Below are 12,344 nucleotides of genomic sequence, written 5' to 3' on the forward strand. Positions count from 1 at the left end.
CTCTTTAAAAAGTCATGTAAAAATATTATTAGGTAGAAAATATAAATTGTCTATTTTTTATTTTTTATGTTCAATAATTCTAGACTCTTTGATTTTTGTACGCAATAACTCACTTGGATAGATATTTATGATGTAATCCCACATTTGACTCTAAAATTAAGAAATAAAACTCTCTTTAATAATAAACAATTTAAGACATATGGTGCAAAATTGGACTTTAATTATAAAATCTAATTGAATTTTTTTCTAAGTTTTGCATATATATATATATATATATTCATGGTACACACATTACTCCCATAGACTGAGTTAATAAGGGAGGGTATGTAATAAAATTTTATACTGAGAAATTTGGAAAGTTCATTCAATCTGTAAATCACATCATTGACAATACTTACTCATTTTTTTCAATAAAGATACATAATGCAGATTCAACCCGAAAAATGAAAAAGATGTTACAAAAGCAATGATACGTTGCCAACACCTAAAACCTATTAAAATCGATCCAATGAAACAAAGCATGCAGATTTACTTTGACCTGGAGCACCTTTAAGTATTGACTTTCCAACATTTCTTCCTAATCTGGCCAGCAGTGCCAGTAAGGACCTGAACTGCCCCCATTCTCTTCATTGATTTCGCAAATTCTTCGAAGAATTCGTTTTGCCTAACCAATTCTTGGATAGTATATTTGGCTTGCTTGTTTGTTAGAAGAGCCGCATCAGATTGGAAGAGACCCTTCTTCTGCAGAAGGATATTATAGTAGTGGCTGTCAAACTTTTGAAAGCTACCAGGGTCCATTTCTACAGTTGTTGTTTTGTCATTGAGGCTTTTGCATTTTGACTTTAAGAACTGGGCATAGGATGAGTTCAAAGAAGGGTCTTGATCACCTTTTCCAGTAAAGTTGTAGAGCCTGTTGCTGAAGAAACTGCAGTGACCTATTCCAATTGTGTGCCCACCTACGTATTTAAATTTGTTTGTACGTGTTACTACTTTTACTTTAGAACATGAAGACGTGAATGCTTTAGTGTTACAAAAACAATCTTGTTTCTACTTTGCTCTTCGGAAACGAAGACATGAATGCTTTAGAGTGACAAAAAAATAATAAGTATATGGATACAATTTTTTACAATGGTTATGACACGACATTATTGTGACTAATACAACAACAACAACAACCAAAAAAAAAAAAAAAAAAGCAATTGTAAAAAATATAATATCCCATTACTCTAGCAAAGAGGGACACTATAACCAACTCCATTAATAATTTGGGATAAATTAATTAATGCTTAATTTGGCAAGTCAAACCCTTAAACATGTTTTTTTTTAAGAAATTTTTTTGAGTACATTTCTCTTTATTGAGATATATTTATGTAGATGTACCTGACAATACAACGAGGTCATGCACTGTAAGATTTTTGTTGGCAAAATTCTGCTGGAGTTGAGTGAAGTTAAAGAAAGGCGATGGAATGTTGGCTAAGGCCTCTGGGGCGAGTGAAACAAGGCCATCTCTTCTACCTGTGAGCACTTTCCACATTGGTTTTTGGAACTGCAAAACATTACAAATAAGTGAAGCTATATGAGCCAAGAACTTAACATTATTAATTGTCATATATACTATGATTTCTTATTCAAAATATTGATTTTGATATTAATTGACTTATTTACTTGGAATGAAACGGAGTCCCTAGCAGCCAAAGCCAAGATATCTGCACAAGATACAATTCCTCTACATTCCTTCTCAACTGCTGATTTAATATCATCAATAACATCAAAGCCTGACAAAGATAGGTTCGGTATTGCTGCCTTCTCTGCAGTGCTATTTGCTGTTGAGTTCAATAGTACTGATCCATCGCAACCCTGCAAAAAGTCCATTAAATTCTGTAAGCTTAAATTAAATTTTCATAGCTGTATATGCGGACTGTTTTATTTTCATATCAAAATATTATGTTAAAACGTCACAGTTTTTTAAGATGTAGCTAGCTAGCAAGGTATTTCAACTGTAGCAGCTAGTGACTCCAACTCCAAGTACTAACAAAACTCTTGTAAGCTAAAAATATATGAAGTTTTACTAAACGCATGAGTGCTAAATGCCAGCATATATATACATGCATGTTATAGTGTTTAGGTTTTTATGTTTCTAAGTATGCATGAATGCATGCGAGTGTTTATAGATATATATATATAGACACACACATATATACATATAAACTAGCATGAAGAAATTTATACAACTTCACTGCCATGCATGTTAATTTGAATGGATAATTACCCTAACAAAACAGTCATGGAAATGCATTCTGAGAAGCTTTGCCGGCAAGTTGGGGTTGCTGGAGACATGCTTCCAGGTGACACTCTTGACAATCTTCTCCGCACGTGGACAGGTTTTCTCATAGAAACTCTTCTTGAGACTGCTTCCCTGACAAACCCCAAAAGTGGCAGTAACTACTAAACAGACCAAAAGGAGAATGTTAGTCTTCATTTCCAAATATCTTTGAAGTAACTCTAATGCTCAAACTCTCCTTAATTTAGCAACTCTAAGCCAGGATGCCCTGGTTTATAACAACAAACTCCTTCCTTATATACACATCTGATGGCATCTTTACAGTAAGATCCAGTAAAGCAAAATATTCTTTATGGAGAGAGAGAGAGAGAGTTGTTTAATATATAGTTCTATATATTCAGATCCATCATTTCCGACTTTATATTAAAATATTGTTGTAAAATGACATTAAGTAATTACAAACCATTTGATTTTTGACATGATCAATCGAATGATTATCNCCCCCCCCCCCCCATGCTGGATTCAAATCCTCTAGATTTTCTAAGGTACTCTATCAGTAGATTTCCTTAAATCCTAATCACTCTTTAATGATTTAATGGTGAAGATTCTGCCATATCAGCATTCCACTAACAATATTCTTAAAATAATAAAATAATGTTGCAAACAAAACAATTAAGATTAATGTTAGTGGAATGCTGACATAGCAGAATTTTATCCTTAGCAGTGATTGTTTTATAAATCCATATCCCCCCCCCCCCCCATGCTGGATTCAAATCCTCTAGATTTTCTAAGGTACTCTATCAGTAGATTTTCTTAAATCCTAATCACTCTTTAATGATTTAATGGTGAAGATTCTGCCATGTCAGCATTCCACTAACAATATTCTTAAAATAATAAAATAATGTTGCAAACAAAACAATTAAGATTAATGTTAGTGGAATGCTGACATAGCAGAATTTAGACCATTAAATTATTAAAGAAATGTTAAGATTTAAGGAAATTTATTTGGTAGAGTACTCTAAACAATCTAGAGGATCTGAATCCATCTTAATGAACCAAAAAGCTTTGGTCGTCTAGAGAAGGCGCTAGACGACCAAAGCTCCATAAATGACCATTGATGGGATGATCCGTAACATATAAACGGTTGTGAAAGAGATGACCATTGGGAGGATCTTCACCCGATTAACTTACTCGAAGCATTACAATGAAAGGCATTTAAGTTACCATTGAAAGCCTCCAACAGCTAGAAAGGCAAAACCACATTAGACCTCAAGCAAAGGTATGAGAGATCATTATTCATAGCATTACGAATCAATTAGCTTTCTTTCCCTAGCTTTTGACTTTATCATATATATATATATATATATATAGTGATGAAGGAGAAGAAAAAGAAGTAGTTTACCTCCATTCGCACAACACCGACTCTTTTTGTAGTCACTCCTTTTCTGTCTATAAAAAACAATACTTTTTGAAAGTTTTTTTTTTTTTTTTTTTGGATGAATACTTTTTGAAGTTTTAACATTGAAGAGGTAGACTTATTATATATAGATATTGATTTTGGGTAGAAATACGGTCAATATGGAAATACCCCAGGCCCAGGCTAAACAAGAGTTTAATATCGCTCGAAATAAAGTGGCATAAGGGAGTGATTGATTGGCCCTAGAACTATGGGAATATGCAAGGAAATATGAAAGAGGATTTTTAATTTTTTTTTTTTTAAGAATAAGAAAGAGGATGTAAAGCCACGAGATTACTAGAACGGTAATATAAATTTTTTTTGAACAATAAAAGGGTAGTCTTGCGCATGTGATCATTGACCTAGCCCAATTAAACCTACAGAATTTATGACATGAGACATTCATAGGTGCGTTAGAGCTATCTACATCATGTTTTCACATCTTTTAAAAGTAACTTGAAACAAGCAACTCATGATCATGCAGCTGGTATAAACCAAGTACTATAAAAACTTTTATAGTCCCGGTATAATGAGGCATACATGTGACTTATTAAAAGTGAAGGCATTAGACTATTTTAGGAGATGCAAAGTTTTTATTAGTCTTGATACTGTTGGGCAATTATTTATTTATTTACTGAACTGATTTAGTTATGGAACATTCATTTATTGGAACAAGATCGTTTTCAGTACCTCATGTCAATTTGTCAGTAAAATTAGTTTTAGAATTTTTCTAACAATCTTTTCTTGTATAGATCATATCCATTCTTAATTCTGAAAATCAAATAAAACCTATGTAACAAGAGAGATAAAGATGATTTTATTGTAAATAAATTATGAAGAAATATTATCAAAATGACATCATTGTTAACCCAGCGTCTCAGATATCATACTTTTCATTAAGACATATTTGGCTAGTTTGAGGTTTGAGTAATGCTAGGACTACAATTTTTGCTACAATTTTTATCACAATTTGTTTAAGTGGCAAGTCGTGAGTGGTTAAGTTGTGGACCAACCACTTTTGCTCCACTACTCACGACTTGTCACATGAACAAGTTATGGTAAAAGTTGTGATTTTAGCATATTTTTGAAATTTTGGTTTTGGTTACAATAGTTCACATTCTTAATTTTGTGCCGTATTTCTTTCTAACTTTACACATGATTTAGAGGTATCAGTTGGTATAGTCACACACTCTTTATTTAGACATTCACTTTACACACATTAAACATGGTTTAGAGGAGTCAATTGGCCAAGTAATGAGTAATAAACTAATAATAGTCGCACACTCTTTGTTACAAACTACTTCGTAACTCCATACATTTGTATGAATATACTTAAAAGATATACATTAAAATGTATAATATAATTTTTACATATAATATAAATATTATTGATGATTATTTTTATATATATTTTTTAACTCTTTAAAAAGTCATGTAAAAATATTATTAGGTAGAAAATATAAATTGTCTATTTTTTATTTTTTATGTTCAATAATTCTAGACTCTTTGATTTTTGTACGCAATAACTCACTTGGATAGATATTTATGATGTAATCCCACATTTGACTCTAAAATTAAGAAATAAAACTCTCTTTAATAATAAACAATTTAAGACATATGGTGCAAAATTGGACTTTAATTATAAAATCTAATTGAATTTTTTTCTAAGTTTTGCATATATATATATATATATATTCATGGTACACACATTACTCCCATAGACTGAGTTAATAAGGGAGGGTATGTAATAAAATTTTATACTGAGAAATTTGGAAAGTTCATTCAATCTGTAAATCACATCATTGACAATACTTACTCATTTTTTTCAATAAAGATACATAATGCAGATTCAACCCGAAAAATGAAAAAGATGTTACAAAAGCAATGATACGTTGCCAACACCTAAAACCTATTAAAATCGATCCAATGAAACAAAGCATGCAGATTTACTTTGACCTGGAGCACCTTTAAGTATTGACTTTCCAACATTTCTTCCTAATCTGGCCAGCAGTGCCAGTAAGGACCTGAACTGCCCCCATTCTCTTCATTGATTTCGCAAATTCTTCGAAGAATTCGTTTTGCCTAACCAATTCTTGGATAGTATATTTGGCTTGCTTGTTTGTTAGAAGAGCCGCATCAGATTGGAAGAGACCCTTCTTCTGCAGAAGGATATTATAGTAGTGGCTGTCAAACTTTTGAAAGCTACCAGGGTCCATTTCTACAGTTGTTGTTTTGTCATTGAGGCTTTTGCATTTTGACTTTAAGAACTGGGCATAGGATGAGTTCAAAGAAGGGTCTTGATCACCTTTTCCAGTAAAGTTGTAGAGCCTGTTGCTGAAGAAACTGCAGTGACCTATTCCAATTGTGTGCCCACCTACGTATTTAAATTTGTTTGTACGTGTTACTACTTTTACTTTAGAACATGAAGACGTGAATGCTTTAGTGTTACAAAAACAATCTTGTTTCTACTTTGCTCTTCGGAAACGAAGACATGAATGCTTTAGAGTGACAAAAAAATAATAAGTATATGGATACAATTTTTTACAATGGTTATGACACGACATTATTGTGACTAATACAACAACAACAACAACCAAAAAAAAAAAAAAAAAGCAATTGTAAAAAATATAATATCCCATTACTCTAGCAAAGAGGGACACTATAACCAACTCCATTAATAATTTGGGATAAATTAATTAATGCTTAATTTGGCAAGTCAAACCCTTAAACATGTTTTTTTTTAAGAAATTTTTTTGAGTACATTTCTCTTTATTGAGATATATTTATGTAGATGTACCTGACAATACAACGAGGTCATGCACTGTAAGATTTTTGTTGGCAAAATTCTGCTGGAGTTGAGTGAAGTTAAAGAAAGGCGATGGAATGTTGGCTAAGGCCTCTGGGGCGAGTGAAACAAGGCCATCTCTTCTACCTGTGAGCACTTTCCACATTGGTTTTTGGAACTGCAAAACATTACAAATAAGTGAAGCTATATGAGCCAAGAACTTAACATTATTAATTGTCATATATACTATGATTTCTTATTCAAAATATTGATTTTGATATTAATTGACTTATTTACTTGGAATGAAACGGAGTCCCTAGCAGCCAAAGCCAAGATATCTGCACAAGATACAATTCCTCTACATTCCTTCTCAACTGCTGATTTAATATCATCAATAACATCAAAGCCTGACAAAGATAGGTTCGGTATTGCTGCCTTCTCTGCAGTGCTATTTGCTGTTGAGTTCAATAGTACTGATCCATCGCAACCCTGCAAAAAGTCCATTAAATTCTGTAAGCTTAAATTAAATTTTCATAGCTGTATATGCGGACTGTTTTATTTTCATATCAAAATATTATGTTAAAACGTCACAGTTTTTTAAGATGTAGCTAGCTAGCAAGGTATTTCAACTGTAGCAGCTAGTGGCTCCAACTCCAAGTACTAACAAAACTCTTGTAAGCTAAAAATATATGAAGTTTTACTAAACGCATGAGTGCTAAATGCCAGCATATATATACATGCATGTTATAGTGTTTAGGTTTTTATGTTTCTAAGTATGCATGAATGCATGCGAGTGTTTATAGATATATATATATAGACACACACATATATACATATAAACTAGCATGAAGAAATTTATACAACTTCACTGCCATGCATGTTAATTTGAATGGATAATTACCCTAACAAAACAGTCATGGAAATGCATTCTGAGAAGCTTTGCCGGCAAGTTGGGGTTGCTGGAGACATGCTTCCAGGTGACACTCTTGACAATCTTCTCCGCACGTGGACAGGTTTTCTCATAGAAACTCTTCTTGAGACTGCTTCCCTGACAAACCCCAAAAGTGGCAGTAACTACTAAACAGACCAAAAGGAGAATGTTAGTCTTCATTTCCAAATATCTTTGAAGTAACTCTAATGCTCAAACTCTCCTTAATTTAGCAACTCTAAGCCAGGATGCCCTGGTTTATAACAACAAACTCCTTCCTTATATACACATCTGATGGCATCTTTACAGTAAGATCCAGTAAAGCAAAATATTCTTTATGGAGAGAGAGAGAGAGAGTTGTTTAATATATAGTTCTATATATTCAGATCCATCATTTCCGACTTTATATTAAAATATTGTTGTAAAATGACATTAAGTAATTACAAACCATTTGATTTTTGACATGATCAATCGGATGATTATCCTAGCTAATATATGAAAATGCAGACCGGAAACATTCAAATGGTGCTAATATCATTCATTTGCATTGCACCTTCTTAACATATGGTGTTTATTAAATAAATAATATAAGTATTTTATCTGAATTGTGAGTGGTGATCACTAGGCAATTTCCAATATTGTTATGATAATCCTAGTTTTTTCTTGGTCAACCATGGTTTTTTGGGCCTAAATTCGGTCTGGCAACATTGGCAGTTAGTACTGATACTAAAATATATCAAGTTGAGAATCAAAGAATGCGTCCTTTTATGCTAACGAATGGTTCAAATTCATAGACTTGACAGTTGGAATTAAGACTAAATTAATAAATTATGTCAGAATCACAAGTGTGTCAATATGTTACTTAATAGATTAACTCTTTTTCGGATAACATTACATACACGAGAAAACTAAATCAATTTTCATTTCTATCTTCTTTTGAGTTTAATCATTTTTTAGAAATCCCAAGATTGCATATATATGAAAATATGAAAAATGCTAACGAGTACCCTTAGGGCACTAGTTAGTATTACCCATGAAATTTTATCATGTCCTATGGCTATTTATTTAATTATTTTAATGCATGGAATTCTGAATTCAACAGGAATACAAATTTCATTCAGGCCAGATAAACCTTAATCTTGTCATCATTATTATCGCACAAATACTTTACCCATCTACATGTGCACCGCTTGTAGCTTAGGTCAGTCAAGGAAAAAAAAAAATTTTAAATGTTCGAAAGTCAACAAAATCCACCATGGCCCAGTCAGTTTAATTATACTTATAGTTCAAGAAAGTAGATCTCTCTCTCCCCCACATGATTGTTCAATACTTTAACATATATATTAATTTAAGTTATTATTCTAATAGGAAATGTTACAATTATCTTTGTGACTTGTTCTTTCTTTCTTTTTAATTTTTGACAGGGAAAAGCGACCTGTAGGAAAGATTGTGACTTGTTCTTAAAATAGGAAGTATATATATCCTATTATCAAAAAAAAAAAAAAAAGTTATTCTTTTACTAAGACGAGAAGTTTCCTTATAGATTGTCACATTTACACCGCGGTACCCTTGTCCTTATATAAAAATAAAAATAAAAGGATAAAGAGCAGTTAATAGCATTAATTAAAAAAATGTATATATTTAATCTGTGATTGCAGAGTCTTATAGAGCGGGCATAGGTGGTCCAGATATACCATGTGCTTTAGCGAAACAGGGAAACCACCGGCAGCAACTTTTGAACATCTATGACACCTGTCCCAATTTTGTATAGCACTGTTTTGTAAGGGATATAGTAGGCCTAGAGAGAAGCAGAATATGTCCCTTGAGGCTGGATATAGTTGTGACTGTATAAACTTTATTATAATTAAATAAGACTTTCCCATTTCTACCCAAAAAAAATGCATGTATAGTTATATACATATAGATATACAAAAATAAATTAATGGGTTGGAAAGATATAAATTAGCTAGACATATCTATATAAAGAGTTGTCAATTGAATTATAATGCTTTTGACATTATTTGTATAGTTCGTTCCAATTCTATGGAAATAAGAGCACATTTTTATTATTTAGTTTCATTTTAAGTTAAGAATAATATCATATGAGTACATTATCTACTTTTATATATATGTGATATATATATATATATATATATATATATAATCATTTAAAAATAATAATAATAATAACGATTGCAGGCCTTGGACCAATTTAAGGGGCGTAAATTCTAGTTAGTGAGATATGAAACTGGGGTCAAAGGAGACAAAACTATCTCAATACCACGTAACAGGGCCACAGGGGGCCAATTAATACTATGTTATAGTCGCCAACAATCTACAATCTGGCTTTCTAAAATCTGGTAGGAGTATATATAGGTTTTAATTTGTTCTTTTCTATTCTCTTTCTTTTTCTTTTTTTCTCTCTCTCTCTTTTTTTTTTTTTTTTTTTTTTGCAGAAGTTATGGAATTGCATCATATCCTTAATTTAATTACACGTGGTCCATTTGTGACTTTTATGGAAGAGAAATGTTGAAAAATGATTAAATTGGGAAGCATGTAGCCTTAATTAAGACTAAGAAGAAAGTTACTGTATTCTTATTAGAAAAGACTAAGAAGAAAGCTTGTTGCATTCAAAAAAAAATTAGCTTGTTCCAATTAGACATTAAAAAAAAAACTTGTTCCAATGAACAAGATCAATGACTTATCAAATTGTGTTTCAAGTACCAATGACCAAAAATGAAAATTATGTACTACCTACTGAAGGGTTTTTTATAAGTACATATGAGTACACACACGTATTTGTTCGTTGACAAATTCTAAGTCAAATGGAAAACTGTGGTTGAATGAAGCCCACAAAATCGCTATGAAAATTGTTTCTTCTTCTTAACATTTTGTGTTATTATCATTGAGGAATTCTGGTTTGGGTAGATTTGTCAAGGGAATATGAAAATCGTAGTTAAGATCTTAAGACTTTAAAAAATAAAAAATAAAATCTGTTTAAGAGTAAGTTTATCGTCTATTGGTTACAATAAACTCTTCTTCTTCTTCTTTTCTTTTTTTTTTTTTTTTTTTTTTTTTTTTGAGAAAGTGGTTACAATAAACAAAGTGTGAAGTTAAGGATATTATAAAATTTTGTGATCTAAACTTTAGATATTGAAGTATCAATGTTTTAAATGAAAAATAAAACGATTTTCAAAATAAAATACAAAATAAAAGAAATAATTAATAAATTTATTTTATTAAATTGTCAATGCCACACCACAAAATTCAATTATTATATTATTTGCAAGTCTCTTGTAATAAAAATTCATACTACCTTTAACATTTTCTATAGAGAAAAAGAGGAAGGGAGAAATTTGAATTAACGACTTTATTGATGTTTTATGTTCGAAGAGTGATTCCAAATTCCAATAGATTATGCTATTCCAAATTAAAGACTTTTTTTTTCCCCATGATTCACTATGATTCTGAGCAATATTTGAGTTGCCGACTTTTCCCTTTGAGCTGTTTAAGTTTAGTATTATACTTTTTTTTGTTTTTTTTACTCTTTTTGACTGAAACTGCTATAACAACAGCCACAAACTCACAATTTTTTTTTTTTTTTTGAATTATTTGAAAAATTCCAGACACCTTTTGGCATGTTTGGATGTTTAAAAAAGAGAGGTAGTAGAGGGAGAGAGTAATGCAATTACTTGTTTGAAGTTTAAAGAATGAGAAGGTTGGAGGATTGAGTGACTCTCAGCCATTTTAATTCCAATTGGAGAGATTTGGAGGGATAGAACTAAACATGACCAGTAAATTACTAATTTACTATTATTAACATACACGGCTAATTACCTCTTATTTGATGAGTATCATCTTACAGATAGAGTCACAAAAGGCATGAATAAGTTCAGAATCAGAGTCAATTTGGAAAAAAAAAATTACGCTTTGATTTCCGATCTCACCTCCAATTTAATTTAATTTAAGCATTTTGCTTTATTTATACCCAATCCTACTACTTCAGTCACATCTTTAATATATAACGCAATTCAATCATTAATGCTACTTATGAAACTAATAAACAAAAGAACTTTAACTTGACTGGATCAAGAATTATGAGGAATAGATTTGGACTAATCTATCACACTGGACTAGTATTCTAGATGGTTATTAAATGTATTCACTACACTATGAGGTTATTGAAATGACAGAATAGTGCATTTGGATCAGTTTTTTTTAGTTAACTTATTTATTTTTATTTGTATTTTGTCTAATTCAATAAAAAGATAATTAAAAATGCACAATTAATAACTAATAGTACAAAAAAAGAAAAAAAGAAAAAAAAAGAGTAATGGATAATTCAGTCGGCCATTACACTACAATAGTTTAAGAATTTTAACTTCTTTCTAATTTAGGAGTAATGCAGATCAAACGTCAATAAATTTGTCCTTTTTTTTTGTTTCACATTATACTCTACTCTATTTTTTTCTTTTATCTTTTTCTTTTTCTTTTTCATTTTTTTTTTTTTGCAAAGTTATGGAATTGCATCATATCCTTAATTTAATTACACGTGGTCCATTTGTGACTTTTAAGCTTGTTCCATTCAAAAAAAAAATAAGCTTGTTCCAATTAGACATTAATAAATAAAATTAAATAAATAAAAACTTGTTCCAATGAACAAGATCAATGACTTATCAAATTGTGTTTCAAGTACCAATGACCAAAAATGAAAATTATGTACTACCTACTGAAGGTTTTTTTTATAAGTAGTATGATACTACGTATCTGGTATTTTGGTTGCAAATTCTAAGTCAAATGAAAATTGTCGGTTGAAGAAGCCCCAAAATGTATGAAAATTGTTTCTTCTTCTTAACATTTTGTGTTATTATCATTGAGGAATTCTGGTTTGGGT

The 12,344-nt window shown here is 31.0% G+C and overlaps 2 protein-coding genes across 2 annotated transcripts; both read right to left on the reverse strand.

Annotated features, from left to right (window-relative positions):
* Window positions 1-335: 335 nt before the first annotated feature.
* On the reverse strand, window positions 336-2,577 carry LOC112015256 (peroxidase 3). The gene is made up of 4 exons (XM_024047641.2): window positions 2,270-2,577; window positions 1,666-1,857; window positions 1,381-1,546; window positions 336-956 (listed from the first exon to the last, which is right to left on the reverse strand). Exons 1-4 carry the CDS (start codon window positions 2,477-2,479, stop codon window positions 550-552), a joined length of 975 nt encoding a protein of 324 aa, XP_023903409.1. The 5' UTR covers window positions 2,480-2,577; the 3' UTR covers window positions 336-549.
* A 2,913-nt stretch (window positions 2,578-5,490) lies between these two features.
* On the reverse strand, window positions 5,491-7,731 carry LOC136069684 (peroxidase 3-like). The gene is made up of 4 exons (XM_065778460.1): window positions 7,424-7,731; window positions 6,820-7,011; window positions 6,535-6,700; window positions 5,491-6,111 (listed from the first exon to the last, which is right to left on the reverse strand). Exons 1-4 carry the CDS (start codon window positions 7,631-7,633, stop codon window positions 5,705-5,707), a joined length of 975 nt encoding a protein of 324 aa, XP_065634532.1. The 5' UTR covers window positions 7,634-7,731; the 3' UTR covers window positions 5,491-5,704.
* Between the last annotated feature and the right edge of the window lie 4,613 nt (window positions 7,732-12,344).

Source organism: Quercus suber, unplaced genomic scaffold (genome assembly GCF_002906115.3).
Source record: "Quercus suber isolate HL8 unplaced genomic scaffold, Cork oak 2.0 scaffold_183, whole genome shotgun sequence".
Classification (NCBI taxonomy): Eukaryota; Viridiplantae; Streptophyta; class Magnoliopsida; order Fagales; family Fagaceae; genus Quercus; species Quercus suber.